Source organism: Dinoponera quadriceps, unplaced genomic scaffold (assembly GCF_001313825.1).
Source record: "Dinoponera quadriceps isolate SergipeBrazil2010 unplaced genomic scaffold, ASM131382v1 scaffold115, whole genome shotgun sequence".
NCBI lineage: Eukaryota > Metazoa > Arthropoda > Insecta > Hymenoptera > Formicidae > Dinoponera > Dinoponera quadriceps.
In genome coordinates this window covers 216,690-234,544 of record NW_014554511.1, presented here as the reverse complement: position 1 = coordinate 234,544, position 17,855 = coordinate 216,690, and the positions used below count along the sequence as shown (strand labels likewise).

General features: G+C 35.0%; 3 protein-coding genes and 1 long non-coding RNA gene across 6 annotated transcripts in view; all 4 read left to right on the top strand.

Moving 5' to 3' along the window:
* Positions 1-3,223, top strand: part of LOC106751675 (uncharacterized protein DDB_G0284459-like) — an 8,008-nt gene extending 4,785 nt beyond the window's left edge. Inside the window, exons 4-10 of the mRNA XM_014632669.1 lie at positions 564-665; positions 1,143-1,230; positions 1,312-1,374; positions 1,854-1,970; positions 2,116-2,317; positions 2,398-2,566; positions 2,643-3,223. Coding sequence (XP_014488155.1) covers positions 564-665; positions 1,143-1,230; positions 1,312-1,374; positions 1,854-1,970; positions 2,116-2,317; positions 2,398-2,566; positions 2,643-2,665 — 764 coding nt within the window. The 3' untranslated portion in view covers positions 2,666-3,223. The remainder of the gene's footprint in view (positions 1-563; positions 666-1,142; positions 1,231-1,311; positions 1,375-1,853; positions 1,971-2,115; positions 2,318-2,397; positions 2,567-2,642) is intronic.
* Positions 3,224-4,398: 1,175 nt separating this feature from the next.
* Positions 4,399-6,656, top strand: LOC106751650 (protein crossbronx homolog). 2 transcript variants are annotated; one of them, XM_014632616.1, is made up of 8 exons: positions 4,399-4,427; positions 4,683-4,731; positions 4,880-5,061; positions 5,144-5,208; positions 5,629-5,729; positions 5,802-5,989; positions 6,113-6,281; positions 6,364-6,656. In XM_014632616.1, the coding sequence occupies exons 2-8, from the start codon at positions 4,717-4,719 to the stop codon at positions 6,448-6,450; spliced, it is 807 nt and encodes a 268-aa protein (XP_014488102.1). In that variant the 5' UTR covers positions 4,399-4,427; positions 4,683-4,716; the 3' UTR covers positions 6,451-6,656. The 2 variants fall into 2 exon arrangements, with proteins under 2 accessions (XP_014488102.1, XP_014488103.1); XM_014632617.1 differs by lacking the exon at positions 4,399-4,427 and having other exon boundaries at positions 4,456-4,731; positions 6,367-6,656.
* A 647-nt stretch (positions 6,657-7,303) lies between these two features.
* On the top strand, positions 7,304-12,286 carry LOC106751698 (cdc42 homolog). 2 transcript variants are annotated; one of them, XM_014632713.1, is made up of 5 exons: positions 7,304-7,578; positions 8,292-8,489; positions 9,305-9,414; positions 9,517-9,714; positions 10,606-12,286. In XM_014632713.1, exons 2-5 carry the CDS (start codon positions 8,312-8,314, stop codon positions 10,693-10,695), a joined length of 576 nt encoding a protein of 191 aa, XP_014488199.1. In that variant the 5' UTR covers positions 7,304-7,578; positions 8,292-8,311; the 3' UTR covers positions 10,696-12,286. The 2 variants fall into 2 exon arrangements, with proteins under 2 accessions (XP_014488199.1, XP_014488200.1); XM_014632714.1 differs by lacking the exon at positions 7,304-7,578 and adding an exon at positions 7,600-7,752.
* A 1,143-nt stretch (positions 12,287-13,429) lies between these two features.
* Positions 13,430-16,426, top strand: LOC106751652. Its single transcript, XR_001375081.1, has 2 exons — positions 13,430-13,666; positions 15,953-16,426. It is a non-coding gene; the product is annotated as an uncharacterized LOC106751652 (long non-coding RNA).
* The last annotated feature ends 1,429 nt before the right edge of the window (positions 16,427-17,855 follow it).

The window sequence follows — 17,855 nt, the reverse complement described above, 5'->3', positions numbered from 1 at the left end:
TCAAAATGCAATTGGTTATTCAATATTTGAGGCAATATATAAAGGATAATATTGTATTACAATTTAGAGGAGTAAAAAAAGGTATGTATGTTAGGTATATATAATATTATTTAACTAATATTTTAATTAGTATATATTTTGGAATTTTTTTTATAGCAACAATGAAGATCAGCATTGAAGATCGCCTTTCAAGCCTTAAAATAAATATCAAATTAGTATTGCACATAATAATAAGATTATTTTACCTTAGTATAACATACAGGTTCGCATTTTTAGTATCTTTATTTGCTCTATTTTTATCTCTACTTGCAAAAGTGCATCACAAGTCTGATATTTGTAGTGCTATTTTTAATATTACAATAACAGTACAATCATCAAAACAGTACATGTAGTGCTATTTTTAATATTACGATAACAATACAATCCAACAGTAATATTAATAACTAGTCTAAACTTAAAGATCTTACGTTGTTTGAATAATCAAAAGGGTTGCAAATTATTGTATTATTAATATAGCTTTTATGTCATAACTGTATTATTAAAAGATATAATAAATTATACAGGAGAAGGACGTAAACCAATATTCGAAAGGGATGAAATAAAAAAGGTGGTTGATGGAGTGGAGGAACGACGTACGGTTGTAGCCATAGACGGCGAGCAATCAGGTATATATTATTATTATTATGACCATAGTTATTATTCAATTCTGTTTAGTGAAATCGAAGATCCGCGTTTGACATTCTTTCAATATGCTCTAAATTCCGAGTAGACAAGATACCAGACAACATAGGATGTCCTGGGATCGTCCTAAATGTGCTCAGAATATCCTACGGTATCCTAGACACATTCTGGATGATTTTGGAACATTTTGTGCTATCTGGGAAAAACCACCGTTTAATAAACTGCTTTTCTTTTGAAAGAGAATGAACTAACTACGATATATGAAAGTCGAGAAATTCGGATTGGATGCCATAAATAAATGGTCTACGAAACACAAATACATCTTTTTCCTTCATTATCAAGTTTTATTTTTCGATTAGGGAGATTTTAGTGCACTATATAAGTCGAAAATGTTTACTACGTTATATAGCACTAGTAAAAATGTATATTTCTTTAACTTTACGACATTTCGACTTTTGTAGGAAAATTGCGAATTTCCAAAAGACGTTCGCCATCATTTAGCTCTAACAGGAGTCGCAGTTGTAGTCCTGGATATCGGGCTCCCACCAGGTTTACGTTTAACTATTATGCACACTCTACTAATAATTGTTAAATATTCATTTCTTCTAATATCTTTTTATTCTGTTTTAGATATCGAAATACCGAATCGAAAAATTATAATAGTGTAGAGTACGATTATCATAAAAGTGACAGGTAAGAAGATATATATTACTTATTTATTAATAATAACAACTCTCAGATAGACAGAAATTGTATATAGTATGCAAATATTTAATGTATGTTTTGTGATGCCATTACAACAGCACATGTTTAAAATATACTTGTTTTTAGAAATATTTAGTTAATTATGCCATAATTTTAATCAGACTCCGATGGAAATATTTTATTAAGATCAAAATGAATTACATCGAAATATTACTGAATTACGTATTAAAAACTACATCAATTGCTCATTTTAAGTATCATTGTATTAAAATTTCATTAACGTATAAGTTCAATAAAAGATGTATAGATAAGGCATTATTCGTTAATGTCCAAAATAAAAATCAATGTGCGCAATGAATTTCATGAAATTAGTCAGCAGAATATTTCAATATTCAGTATTATATGGATTAAAAACCACGAAAGTGGTCCAAATTGTTTCTAAAAAATTCATCTTTATTTTATTGCAGACATAGTAATACAGAAAGTAAGGAACATAAAGAAAAACATATTGACAGAGAGGAAAGAATACTTGATGGTAATCGTTCATATTCCGGAGAACGCGGCACAGGCAGTTTTCATTCCAAGTATGGAATTATCATTCTTATTATCTGTTATTATTAATGTAGACTTTTTGCGGAAGAAAAATATCGGACGAAATAAAAAATCTACACTGGAAATCAAGCAATCATTGTTGCCATTAGTATTAATTAATATTAATTATTATTATAGATCTATCGTAGAAAATAAATCTTACCGCAGTCGATATCGAGATAGATCAAGTGAACGTTCTCGGGAAAGAAGAGACAGAGATAGAGATAGGGATAGAGATAGAGATAGAGATCGAGATAGAAATAGAAACAGAGACAGATCCAAGGATAGAAAAGATACACCACATTATGTTGAACATGTACCCTTGCGTATTTATTATGATGTAAGTAAAATCAATAGAAATTTATTAATTCAACAAATCTCTGTTAATTGTGATTGATCTGATTTTTCAATACGATTTAGACTTTTCCTCCGAGACCATTCGTGGTGAGTCCTATGGTCATTCCTAGAGGACAGGTTCCTCCTTTGGGAAGAGGCCGGCATCCTCCTTTAATGGCACCAGTTAGGCCATTTCCACCGCGATTTGTTCCACCTGATATGTATAGAATGGGACCTCCAGCTCCTAATCCAAGTAAGTCAACTTAATTAAGATGTATAATTATATATTACACACACGCACACATATGTAATACAATAAATTTTTGCAGGATATGGACCTATATTTGGATAAAATCAAGAAAGGAATCAAATTGTTTTTGGGTTCACTTGCGGGCAAGTCGGATCATGTGCTTTGGCACATTCTTATTCGAACGTGTGCATTTGGAAATTTATATTCGATAAAATTTACATTTGTTTAAACGAATGTACAAGTCTGAATTCACAATAGATATATAGTAAACTTTCGACTTTTTTCTCGAAGTAATAAAATATAACAATTTTTGACAAAAAGCATGTTACCAAAAATTGCAATAACGTTTAAATATTAGTAATTGCGAAGTATTTAATGATGCTGGAAACGTTTTAGTATTTAATGATGCTGGAAATGCTTTTGCTCAAAATTGCGTTACAATTTAATGTTTAGAGCAAAAGACTAAAGGCTTACTACACCTATTATGGATTCGGATTAAGGAACAACACGAAAAAAATACTTGTATTAAGTTCTTAACGTAATTCTATTATACGTGCGTGTTATAGATTTTGGGTATATTTTGGGGTTTTATATATATACACATACATATATATAATATACATATATATACATAAATACATACGTACATACATACATACATATTTTGGGGTTTTATATATACACACATATATATACATATATATATACTACACGAGAACGCTGTAAATCGTAAATTCGAGTTTTGTTAATTATTTTTTTATTTTCAAATCCACATTAAAGCGGTTTATTGAAACATGTTTTTACTTATTTTTTTTTTAATAAAAAAATGAATATATCGTAGAAATTAAATTTAAAATATAAGAGTCAAATGATTAAAGTACGGGACATTCTCTGAAGCAAGAACGGAAATGAGAAAGGAGGAAAACGAGATAAAAAAAATTTGCGAATGCTCTCGTATATTCTAATATACATAATCTTCTTTTTGTAATTAGTATAGAAATATATATTTGATCCTAAATCCTGAGAATTAAAACTTGCGCTAATGGTTGACAGTTTTTGCATTATCTATTGCTCACTATCAGCGTCAGTTCTGATTGGCTTTGCTGCTTTTTTGTTTTGCTGTCAAGGTATGAAATTTTCCGTAAGGCTTAAAAGCATTCTATAGGGAGCGGCAGCGTAACTTCCTTTTTTCAAAATTCAATAAAATGTATTTTATGAGGCACATATCTTTTTATTTTTTTTTTATTTTATGTAGGTAGACATCTAAAGTATTATCTTGGTTTTGAAAATCATATCCGAAAGGTGACGCCCTCCATTGTCTATACACTGGGTAAACTGAATTCTGGCGTTTGTCATTACTCTTTCGAGCATAGTGACGGGTATGTTGGCCGTTTCTTCCCGAATGTTAGCCTTCAGGTCTTCTAGGGTTCTTGGACGGTTGGCATAAACGCGGGATTTCAAAAAAGGAAGTTACGCTGTCGCACCCTGTACAATACCCGTCGCCAGTCGCGAAGGATTCGCAACTACTAATTACAAAGTTGCAATAAGACATTTACTGCTTACAATCTATTGGTCTGTTTTTTTGGCTATATTGCTGAAGTGGTGCAATAAATTATGGTGTTTTTTATTTGCTGACTTGACCCGACTCAAAATGATCATATTGCATCTGTTTGGTGCATTTCTAAGAATACACCAATCAGAACGCAGTACGATGACGCCATTAGAACGAGACAAAATATACTTGTCTCACTTTAATTAAATACATCAGTTCAGCAGCACAGCTAAAAAGAACAAACCACATATGTGCGAAGGCCTTTAATTCTAAAATTTGATTTTTAATTATTATCATTTTTTTAATCACAAGGTAATCTGTTATTCTTGATAATTATAATATATAATTATTATGAAAAATTGGTATTCTTTTACAGCCAAACCTCGAAGTTTTTCTAAAATTCAAACTCCATTTATTCAAGATTCCTAACCTATTAAATATAACCTGTCAGTCGATGTATCAATTTGAGTTGTACATGTCAAATGATTCGATATCTTTTGAAGATTATCAGCAGATTAGCGATTTATCATCACGTTATCTGTGATATAGATAGATATTTATATTTAGGCTCTACACACCTTCTGCTTCAGACATATTTATCATGTCAGGAATCAAGGTAATGTTTGTATCTGCCTTCAGTAAAAATTTTACGTTGAATAAAACTAGTAAAATTAGAGCTAATAATGCTAAATGATATAAGTAAATATACTTTTTTTTTTTAAATGTATTTCAAAATGTTACAAGGTTTTGTTATATTATTTCAGGGTGATGACAGTGCAGATGACAACTTTAAGAGACAAGGTTCATTCAGGAAACTTGTGCCTTTAAGTAATAATGGGAATTCTCCGCTAAGTATGTCTGTAAAAATGATAGACAGGCCAATTGTTCCACAGACCAACAAACAACATGCTGTTTTCTTGCAGGAATACAATATTCTTTCAGAATAGTAAGTTTTGAAAGGATTGATATTGATATTATACATATGATATAATCATATTCAAGGAATATTTATTTTATATATCTTTCAGTAAAATGTTATGCTCTCAAGATTTAAAGGGAATTTATGTAATACCGTCTGCTTTAAATTCTTTTTGTAAGTACCGTTCAGAGGTTATGCATGTTGAGTTATATTTAATGCATTTATAACATTTAGTATATATATATGTGTGTGTATATATATATTTTTTGTATTTGTATGTTTCCTATGATAACTTGAATTTTGTAACATTAATATAATGGGAACAAGTAGTTGTACTACTTTAACATTGTAATTTAAAGCTGAAAAATTTCTTATCCTTTGTTTCTTGTTTGTATATTATATTTGTTTTCTTTACTGAAGTTCAGTGTGTTTTTGATAGATGTGAACCTATTTTATAGGTCTTGCTCATCCTGATTACAACTTATATAATGGTTCTGATGTAAATATATGCATAACTTCTTATCTGTTTCATTCTAACGTCATTACAATTTCAGCATTAATTCTAATATATAATATTTATATATTCTGTCATAGTTTGGTTCGGTGTACAGTTCATTCGGCAAGGGATCTACAAAGGTGGCGTGTTCAGATTCAACATTACATTGCCTTCAAATTTCCCGTTTGGAGATTGTCCTGTAAGAATACTGGATTATGAATAATCTTTCTTGCTTGTATCCTCATATCCATGAATTACTGATATGTTATAGAAAGTTGTATTTGAAACTCAAGTCTTCCATCCATTAATAAATCCTGAAAATGGAGAATTGTGTACGTCGTGGGGGTTTCCTGAATGGAGAAGAACCAACAGGATATGGCAATTACTACAATATATTACAAAAATATTTATCAATTTGGACGCAAAGATGACTCCAGTGAATCAGGAAGCATCTGTCTTGTAAGTATGATTATTTGCTTCGCGTTTGAATGCTGTATCTGCCAAAAAAATTGCAAGGGCGTTATTATAATATTATGCGAGGCACAATTTTCTTAAATATTAAATTAAGTACCAACATTACAGACAAGAAAAGAATTTCGAAACTTTTCGAGAACGTGTGAAAATGTGTGTGAGAGAAAGCGTAAATCAAGTATTTAACCCATCTAGCATGGATGATCCGCATTATATTACATTTAGTCCGTATGAGAGTGAACTACACGATCCCATTAAGCGAGAGATTTACGAGCCAAAAGTAAGTGCTCGGTCATTACTTATATCTACAATATGACAACACGAATTAAATAAGTATTAATCAGTGAATTTATTGTACTTAGCAGAATGAAGAAGAGAATAGGCCATTAGGTTTATCGTGGGTACAGCCTGGTTCCTTGCAACCCTTCTCAAAACCAGAGATGAGATAATTAGGGGAGGTAATGCAAAATTTGTTACTGGCAATAGTGAAATAACACACGTCCTTAAGAGCTATACAAATATTTATAAATTCATACATATTATTCGTAACAATTGATATAGAAGGAAAATGAAGTTAATATCACGAAACTTACTATTATTTTTCTACTCATGTCTTCAAGTTTTATATGAATATGTATTATACTATGTTATATAGAACAAATTAGAATATATACTCATAAAGAATACTCCTGTTTTTAAATTAAGAGATCTAGATTATCAATATAATTATATAGGTCAAAAAAATAGTAAAATTTTATTCTCAGTTTACATTCTTTGTAGCTACATCCGGGTTAAGTCAATAAATCGAAAACGCCATCAGTCCACTAAACAATAATATATAATAATAACATACAACATAATAATATTATATTGCATCTTACATGAAAATCGTTATGCAATATATAATTATAGAACTTATAATAATGTAAAGAGAACGTAGACGTCGAGCTATGAACATGATCTAAAGAACAGAAGTATCTTATGCGCAATGTTATGCATATAATGGAACCAACACATGTGTCAGTCCGCAATACATATTTTAAGCCTTAAGAAATTGACCAATCACAGTCGAATTTGAAGAGAAAAATCAACTGTGACTGGTCAGTTTTTAAAGGCTTAAAGCAGTCATTGTAGGGACTTAGGGGGGATTCACATCTTGATAGAAAAGCAGCAGCCAATCAGAATTCGTGCTTCGTAGTCGATAGTTTCTGCTTTATCTACTGCTTACTACCAGCGCGAATTCTGATTGGTCGTTGCTTTTTTGCTTTCTGTCAAGGTGTAAAATTCTCTCTAACTCTTCATTGGTGATATTGGGGGTGCACATTCGGGCCGCCTGAAACCATATTGTGAGAGAGAGAGAGAGAGAGAGAAAGAGAGGCAATCGCCGAGGAGATATTGTATATGTTGCGATAAGGAATCAAGGAGATCACGTTGGAGCTTTTTTGTTGGACGACACATCGCATTTTGCATTTGACAGGCACAATTCTTGCATGGAGGCAGCACATCTGGAGCCGCTCCCGGATTACGGATTATGAGCTACGTGCTTAACCTTTAATGACAGACTCACAAATTCCCAGGTAATTCTTTCATCGTGGTTGGCACGTTAAGAAGCATCGTCACACGAAAATCTAGCGTAGGAAACTCGTCTTCTGTTGGCAAATTCGATTTCACGTCCGTTTTGTAGACCGGTAACATTTTTATCTCGTCCTATGGCGAGAATGCTTTAAAAGTTCGGCATGTATGCATCGCAGGTACACATATATCAGTTTAGGTTAAGGGTGGAATACGTTGTTACAACGAAATTTTTACACTTGGAAAGAAATGATTTATTCATCTCTTCTTACATCTTCAATAATGTTGATGCTAACAGTCGTTAAATATTTGAATTTTCCAACGTGAAAATAGCTTAATCAAAGGAGGCATGTACTAGAATTTTAAAAACATATCGACATCAGTTACAATAATATGCAATAAAAAAAGGTTTTCATTTGAAAAATTGTTATGATCCCTTTTGACCTCATCACGTGACATCACGCCAGATCAGACCAGAGTTACTATTTTATCATTCCCTTAAAACTAGAGAAATTCGCTTGAAATATCTTTCGAATGATGCAATTCTAAGATATTTGATAAAATTATCGTGCAATATTGTGGATTAAATCCGTTTAACTAAACGGTAAAGCACTTATGTTAATTAAAAAACTTTGTTCTACTTCTACATTGGTACTTCTCACCTCTTGAATTATCATTGTTTATATATTTTTTTTATATGTTTGCAATATTATTTCAGGTCACACAGAGAACGCTAAGATGCAAACGATAAAGTGCGTCGTGGTAGGTGATGGAGCAGTTGGTAAAACGTGTCTCTTGATTTCATATACCACGAACAAATTCCCCTCAGAATACGTGCCTACTGTCTTTGATAATTATGCGGTAACTGTGATGATAGGTGGTGACCCCTATACATTAGGATTATTTGATACAGCAGGTAAGATTTCTTCTTCTTTATTACATATAAGTGCACATGCATATACATACACATGCGTGATACACATTGATGCGTGACACAAAATGAGCCTTGCAGCATCTGCAGATAAACTTAATACGATTTTAAATATAAGAACCAATTATAAATATAGTGTCTAAACCGTTTTTCAATCAAGCGTACATGTTGCATTCTATGTAGCTTATTTATATAGCATTATAATATTAATTTACTTATATATATATATATATATATATATATATATATATATATATATATATATATATATATATATATATATATATATATATATATATATATATATATATATATATATATATATATATATATATATATATATATATATATATATATATATATATATATATATATATATATATATATATATATATATATATATATATATATATATATATATATATATATATATATATATATATATATATATATATATATATATATATATATATATATATATATATATATATATATATATATATATATATATATATATATATATATATATATATATATATATATATATATATATATATATATATATATATATATATATATATATATATATATATATATATATATATATATATATATATATATATATATATATATATATATATATATATATATATATATATATATATATATATATATATATATATATATATATATATATATATATATATATATATATATATATATATATATATGTAATTCGTTTACTTTTTTTCAGTTTAATTATATTTAATAACTCGATTTTATAATTTCTGTTTTTTAAGGTCAGGAAGATTATGACAGGCTGCGTCCTTTAAGTTATCCTCAAACTGATGTATTTCTCGTGTGTTTCTCGGTTGTGTCACCATCGTCGTTCGAAAATGTGAAAGAAAAGGTGATATATATATACTGTTATTATCTTATTATATACTGTTATTATCTTTACACATATTAATGTTAACTAATATTGTGGTATTTTAATTACACTTCTTTGCAGTGGGTGCCTGAAATAACACATCATTGTCAGAGAACTCCGTTTTTACTTGTCGGAACACAAATTGATTTAAGAGATGACGGCGCGACGTTAGAAAAGCTCGCAAAGAATAAGCAGAAACCAATATCGGCAGAGCAGGGAGAGAAACTCGCCAAGGAACTTAAAGCTGTAAAATATGTAGAATGCAGTGCTCTGACACAAGTGAGGAACGAAACGATATTTTATTTATCAAACATTTTGCAGAAAATATGTCATTTTAATTTTAAATGAAAAGTGCATATAAAACGTTATGTTAGCAGTTTATACAGGCAGTTTCATTTTTAAATAATACAGTGGATTATCTTGAAAATAAAGCATTTTCGGGAAAATTGTTTCATATAAAAGTTATAAAGTTTTAAATAGTGCATTACAATTCGGGCGATGTTAATGTTGATCTTGGACAGCATGTTAAGGTCACATAAAAATTACTTTGAAATATTTAAGTGAAAATCCCTATTTCGGATCGCATATTCTTGTAGTTGACCTCGAGATCCTTTCAAAACACCATAATAAAGTTATTTTTCATGAAGTACTTTCCAAGTTATGAGGCTTGAAGGTTACAGCACCACCAGCATTATTGTTCAAGGTGCGCTAGGTGCAGAGATTGGATTTACATGTTTTGTGCATGCCTATGAGTGTGCGTAGGTGGAGCTCAGCCGCCGCCACTTTTTTTTTATAGCACGTGGAGCTACTCACTCGCGCGCGCACTGTAAGTATCGTAACTTTCAGGCTTCATATCTCGGAAAATATTTAACGAAAAGTAACTTTATTATAATATGTTCTCTCGAAGTCAGCTATAAGAATATGCAATAAAAAAGAAGGATTTCCATGAGAAAATTTCGAAGTAATTTTTATATAACCTTAACAATACTATTTAAGATCGCACTAATATTATGTAATGAGCCGCTTGAAACCCTACAACTTTTGTATGAAACGTTTTTTTCACAAAAATTCTTTACTTTTAAGATAATCTGTCGTGTAACATAAAATGAAACACACTGTATTGTAAATTACATATATCTCTCTGAAATTGTGATTATTCTGAAATTTAAGAAAGGCTTGAAGAACGTATTTGATGAAGCCATCTTGGCTGCGTTGGAACCGCCTGAGCCAGTGAAGAAGAGAAAGTGTATGATTCTGTAAGAGCGGTGCACTTGCCATCGAAAGGACACATGCATGACGTCGATATAAACGTAGTACCAGGCGACAGTCTTGTGTGTAGTATATATTATACTAAATAGAACTAAAATTTGCCTCCTCATACGACAACTGGGGGAAGAACATAGCAATCGCGCATATACCGCTTTCTATACGGTGAAAGTGCAAACACATTCCATAAGGTGTGCGGCAATAATTCATTGAGTTGTAAAGTTGAAGGACTCTTCTGTCAAACGATATCGAATGCCTTTTTGAGGAAACTTGCACAAAGCCTTCATTTCCAACGGGATTTTTGAAGGGAGAGGACGTGCCTGAAAGATTTTACCAGCGATAAATGGCTCATCGAATCGACGTCGATGTAATTCCGATTGTTCTGATTTCTCAATTTGACGTTGATTCGATATGTATATTTTTCGGGTAAATCTCGAAACGGTTTTAAAACTTGTTGGCTCTTAATGTTCATATCCGAGAAGGATAGAGAGAAGGAAAGAGAAGAAGTAAAGATTGGTGCTATTGTTCGAGAATATTTTTTTAAGTCAAAGAGCGTTTACCAATATAGAAATAGTCGTCACTTTGAATCCCAGCTGTATGACAGAGTACTCATTTGACTAACGGAATGTATCCAAGTATCTTTAGTTAAAAGATCGATCGTTTGCCCTGGGTATGAAAAGTTTCCAGAGTTTCGTTATTGAGAGAACTTTACGGTGAATGTATAGAATGATAAATATCTCGATAAGAGTATCTCTTAGGCGTGGTATTACCAATTGCATAAAGACTATTTCTAACAGACCGTTAACCCATTGTACGGTATCGTTATCAATTCGAAGAATCTTAAGCAATTTCGGACACGGTATATGTACGATAAGTTTACTCGAATATTAATTCCCGGGAACCGTTTTAATCGATAAGTCGCAGCTAATTTCGATATTCACCGTATCTGAAACATTATGGTGTTACAAGAGTTCTTTAGCGTGGCTAACAATTACATCATCTTTCGAATCGCATCTTTCAAGGCATACACGGCAGCTAACTTTTTCGAAGAAACGATTTTTCACAGTCAACCAGTTTCTCTTCATATATTTTTGAATGCTACACGCGTTTATTATGCGGAGGGTCCGATAATTATTTCGGGATTCGTGCAGGTACACCCTGTATAATGAAATACTATCGGTAAATTTCGCGACCATGACACAGAAATTGAGACATTTTTAAACGATATTTACAATGTTCACATAAAATCATATATATACTAAAGAGATTCTATCAACACGATGCTGCAGGCGACGATCGATTCAGTCTCGACCGCGTGCTACCGATTAATTTTTTTTCACATGGCCGAATTGTCACATATCGTTATTAGCCGACCGGCACACGTTCGAATGTACTATTGTCGTGAGACGTTCGATTTTTCACATCGAGTAAGCAGATTGCAAAGAAATACTTTATCAAAAATGTTTAATCAACTTTTACACTACAAATCCAGTTAAAAGTAACAACATTTATTAGTACTGTATGTGTCGTAACAATATGTAGACTCGGTCATATAACAAAATATTCATATAAATATATTTATATCATATGTACAAATTCGGTTTGCTTTATTTATCGATTCGTCCGACCTTTATCCAACGTCATATTGATCCCTTTTTGTTAGTATTTGTTCGGCGGACTCAAAAGATGTATGCATATATTTAAGTACAAATTCTGAGAAAAAAAAAGTATACTTTGCAATTTGATTTATATCTGGCTTAATTACTTGAGTGGCAAAAAAAAAAAATATATATATATATGTTTCAGTCATGCGTGAAATGAATTTACGTGTTTAAACGCCACCTATTGAAAAACACTACGAACTTTTGTTCCAACCCAGTAGATACAGTTACAAACATCGCGATTATATATAAAAATGAGAAATCTTATTCGCACGGGATTTTGTTTTTTATATTTTCAGAATGCATACATAAATGTAGACAAGACCCGTCGCTTCTCTTTCTCTGTGCGCATAAAGTTTTCGTCGCTCGTACGCTCGTTCAAGCTGCTGCTTTCCTTTGTTTTTTTTTTTCTTCTTTTCCTCTCTTCTTCTTCTCTCCTCTTTTTCCCTCTCTGATTCGCCGGTATAACGTTGCGCCCTGTGGTTACTTCAATTAGGTGGAATCATAGTTACGTAGCGACCGACACAGAAGGCGCGCCTTGGTCACGGAGCCATCGCGGACGTGCCTCAGGACTCCCTTGACATTATCGCTAATCATCTCGAATCGATAGCCGCGTCTACGCAAGACCGAGGTAGGTATGCGCCGGACGTGCGTTGCCCGGCGTAATACAGCCAGATGCGCGGTGTAATTCTAGTAATTGATCTATCGGGATGGAGGTGAGCGAGGTGAGCAGCGGACGAGCGCCCTTTCGCGCGCTCGGAATCGCGCTGACGAAAATTTCCCGGTGTTAATTAGCGCACCGGCGATTATTAGGCTCGACATTTCTCGAGTGACGGTGTTTTCGTGAAAAAGGGATTTTTCTTCTCGGCAAAATTCTCAGATTATAATCGTTCCCAGTGATCCTGCAAAGCCGGATTCCTCGCGCGTCCTAATATCCAAGAGTTATTATACGAAAACAGACGAGCTCTCGTAACGACGTAATAAAACGAGCCGCCTTACCACCTGGTGGTGGCGGGGGACCCCCCGGACGTACGTTGACACAACTCATTTTTACGCGGTGTCCCAGACGCGATGGGCGGCCGCGCTTATCCTCGCTCGCTCTGCTCTCGCGCTTCCACCCGTGCACGGCTGACTGGCTGTTTATGCTGTTTTATATCTGGCCGCCACCACCACCGGACTGAATAATGGCGCGAGATCTGTGCCGTAGTCGCCAAGGGGGTGCTGACCGAGACTGCAAGAGATACTATCGCCGGTAGATTTCTAGTCGCCCGTCGCGACGTCCCCCGCTTACGTGCTGCTGCCAGGTAACCCGATTAGAACAAGGCGAATACTTGAATTCACTCACACATCCCGCCCTTCCGGCTCTTCTTTTTTTCCTATAAGCTGAGAGAAAACGCGATTTTCTTGCGCATCGACTACACGCTGCAAAATCAGTTCAAGATCAGTCTGGGAAGTCTTACCACACGCCGCGTATTCACCGGTGCTCCTTCAGATTATCATTTATTCCGATCGATGCTGCACAGGCTTGCTGACCAGCACTTCGAAACATAGAGAAGTAACACTTGATCTTTTTTTTTATAATTCTTTAAACATAAATTTGTATCTGTGTTTGTGATTCATTACATATTATATATTAATTCTAAATATTTAGTCATTTTTAATTCAAATTTAAATTAAAGAATAATTATCAGGCGCGCAAATTAATCCGGCGTCTCTTTTATTTGCGATAAAATTGATAAACATATCGATCTTGGAAATATTCGCCATCATTTTCTAAGTGCCGATCGAGAAACTATTGTAAAAAATTAAGCTTTATATGAATTACAGTAAAATTTAATCTCTATTGGATTCGAATGCGTGTGGTATGCCATCCGAAAGCCCCGTTTGATCGCCGCGTTTTTATTTTTCGATCAGTCAGGATCGTCGGAGCCTCCGAATATGAACCTCCCGCGGTTTTCTCCCATCGAAAATCCAGATCTGGACGATGACGACGACGACGACAAGTGACTCCTTGTCAGCCGCGTGTGTTCTTACGCAGCGCGCTCGCGTGTGTGCGTGCGATCGGCAACGGTGATCAATCACCTTCAAACCGTGCGGTCGGTACAATTCGTGTCGCGCCATCAGAATCTGCTTGTTCAAGAGAGAGAGCTATTGTTGCCACCCACGTTGTCTCTCCGAGTTCTATAATGCCCAAATCCAAATGACGCGTCGTCGTCGTCGTCGTCGTCATTCGAAACTGAAGGCGAAGCGTAATTTAGGCTTTCAGTTTCGATCGATGACATAGTCTTTGCGATCTGAGATATTCCCGCGTTGCGTTCAACTCTTCTTTTTTATCTAACGATAAAGAAGAGACATCGCAAGTGCGTTGTTGATTCGCTAGTTTGTCGTAGCTAAAACGCCTTCCGCCGGCAAAATAAGAGAAATTTGTCAGTTCAATTTTATGTTGATTCTCACGCGGATACCTGTGGAATTAATTTAGGAATTTAGTTTATGTTTTTCTAAATTTATTGATTTCTATTTAAGCCGCACAAACACAATTGTCTCAAGAAATGCCGTTCGATTATTTCCTTTTCTTTTTTGATTAATTGTCAAATATTATAAAATAGTACAGCGATACAGGCTATATAATTTCTCGACTGCAATCACTGAATTATAAACTCGATACGCGTTTGAGGTTTCTCGAATTTTTTATCCTCTCTAATATTTAGTCTTAATGTCTAGGCAACGTTCCGCACCTCGATGGTATTTTTACGAGACTCTTGTGATTTAAAATCCGGTTGTAAAAGCAAATTACGAATGGAAAATATGCATCGAGTGACTACGGCGACATGAATCGAATTGTACGATGACCTCGCGTCTCCTGAGGAAATCAAATTAAAAGAGTCCTCGAAAAGTGGATATTCCAGTAATATTACAGTACAAGAAAGAGGGAGTTCGCATTCGGCAAAGCCTTCGGAAGAGCATCAGGAGATCTGGAAGTCGTGCCGCGTACCAGAAGCACGATAATCATAAATCGCCACGACCAATCCAAAAATCTAAAGTTTAGATAAGAGGATATAAATATGTGGAAAACGTTCCCACGAGGGACCCTTATCGGATATCAAGAAGGGAGGACCTCTCTCTCTCTCAGTGAGGAGAGGTTCGGGAGACGGATTTTTAAGGGTCACGGCCACTCTCGGGTACTAAAAGAATGGACATCGTAAAAATCGAGGATGAATATGAACCCTCTTTAGATATTTCGGAATCAGCAACGGCCGCTCGCGAAGCGACAGCGGATATTCGCTGCTTACCAAGACTTTGGATGCATTCACGATCTGAATACGAATATGAGGGTCTCGATATATTACACATGTATTATTATTTATCACTAATTTCTGAATAATGGTGAAATTTGGTCGAATTACTTTTATACGACTTCTTCTTTGATAACGAACGATTATACACACACACATATATACACGTGTGCGCGAAGGATGCACGACGATGTGGTAAATGGGCGCGCGTGCACTCTAAAAATGAATTATCAGACCTCTCGAGTCTATGCCTTGAACGTTGATCTTCCCTAAGTGCGTCATTGTCTGCTGTTTTAGAGGAAGCGCCGGCGACACGTGCCACTTGTCTGCGGCGTTATCAGGCGGAACGTGGCTATTCTGGTTCTGGTAGCAGAAACCAGCCCGACCACTCGACCGCGTCGGGACAATTTTCGGCGGCGATCGTGTGCGCCTCGTATCGACGCTCTTTACAGCGTCTTTAAAAGGCCGACGAGAATATGTCAAGCAACGATGAAGACCAAATGTTATCGCTCGTTATCGCGTCTCGCCTGCGGCGAACTTTCTGCTCTCCTCGAGCCGGCGACGTCCTGCATAGATCACTTCTTAGCCTGTCGCCTGTCCTTAAAATATGTTTACAAGATCAGATCAAGTAATATCTTTAATCGTCCGATGTCTTCTGATCCCGGTGGAAAGCGTTCCTTGCCTTCTTTTTTTTCTTTTGTAAATTAATTTCAAGATAACTTTGATCGATGCTTCACAGTTTTGAGATTAAACGATAATTTTTAATCGGCTGACGATTATATTCGCTCATTTTATTATCCTTTCTTCTTTGCGGAGGTTCTGCGATATTTCTTTAAGATTTTTGCGACATCTCATCTCTCTATAATGTTGTTCAATCCATGAGGATTTTTATTAAAGTTGTCACGAGAAACATACTCTCCGGGTAAGCAGTCGAACGTCGGTGGCTGCATCGACCGTCGCAAGAATGCGCATGAAGAAAGCTTCACGACTTCGCGCGGTTTCCGCACGTACAGATTTGAGCACGCACGTGCTAAGTCGACGCATCTAGTGTAGCATGACGAATACTATTACGTAAAAAGTTAGTTACCGGAAATTTGCGGTTTATACATGAAAATTATATGAATTTTATTTTTAGTAGCCGGTTACATTAAATACCGACAGAACTTCATAAATAATTATGCATAGTAATATGCGTTTATACATGAATAAGATATTTTTTAACGGTTTTCCATTTTACGCAGTTTTTCAAGCTCGATGCACGTATATTTTACAGTTTGTAAAAATTGAACTTGCTGAAATTTACATATATCTTTAGTGGAACGTACAGTAGGTGTTTCGCCGCAATGGGGTGAGCGCGCATATCACGAGCAGTGTGTCCCCCTTCCTTTCTCTCTCTCTCCCTTCCTCTTCTACCACTTTCTTGCAATTTCTAACGAAATCGCCGGTGGTCGCAAGGCAACGCTCATTTTAATACAAATTGTTTTGGCCCGAGCTATACGACGCTGCCACATGTCGCAGAGGTTACGTCGCGACCCTTGTCGTCATTACCAACCCCACCGCGAGTGAGCTCACTCGATCGGTAGCGTCATATGGTGAAACTTCGTGCGGACGTTCAGAGTGTGAGACAGGGGTTGTGGTCCAGCCACGCAAAATCGTAACTTCAATCGTCGTATCGATCAGTCTTATCATCCACCGAAAAAAACCTATCACTTGATCGCTAGCGAATGAATACATTACGTTTCGTAAAAGATTTATTTTACTATCATTTCACCATAACACTAACAAGAATTTCAAGAAGAATAAATAACTCCGACAAGATGAAACCACTTACATCGCGTACGTAGGAAACGCGTGCCGCAAGACAGAGAGAATCGGAAACATTCACCGCAGATTTTTTTAGAAACTATCTCAGGCGAACAGAGAAACTTACATAGATACAGGCATGAAGTTTCGTCGATAAACTTCCGCCCTTTGGTTACAACAGCAAAGAGATGAGACGAGGCGATTTGGGAAGAAGGTGAGAGAAAGAGAGAGATAGGACAGAAAAGTAAGTACGCGGGCAGCGGAGGAGAAGTTGTAGAGAGTGGGGAGTGGTAGGCAGGGAGTAAGAGGTCAGGAAGGAAGGTTGGAGTGCCTCATCAGGCTGATAACCTACGAGAAACGCGTGTCGCCCACTCACAGTGATTGCCGCTACCAGACT

Coding starts and splice junctions, on each gene's coding strand:
- LOC106751698 (XM_014632713.1), top strand. CDS start 8,312: ATGCAAACGATAAAGTGCGTCGTGGTAGGTGATGGAGCAGTTGGTAAA. Junction 8,490..9,304: donor AGGATTATTTGATACAGCAG/GTAAGATTTCTT, acceptor CTGTTTTTTAAG/GTCAGGAAGATTATGACAGG. Junction 9,415..9,516: donor TCGAAAATGTGAAAGAAAAG/GTGATATATATA, acceptor ACTTCTTTGCAG/TGGGTGCCTGAAATAACACA.
- LOC106751650 (XM_014632616.1), top strand. Junction 5,209..5,628: donor GTCTGCTTTAAATTCTTTTT/GTAAGTACCGTT, acceptor ATTCTGTCATAG/TTTGGTTCGGTGTACAGTTC. Junction 5,990..6,112: donor AATCAGGAAGCATCTGTCTT/GTAAGTATGATT, acceptor CCAACATTACAG/ACAAGAAAAGAATTTCGAAA.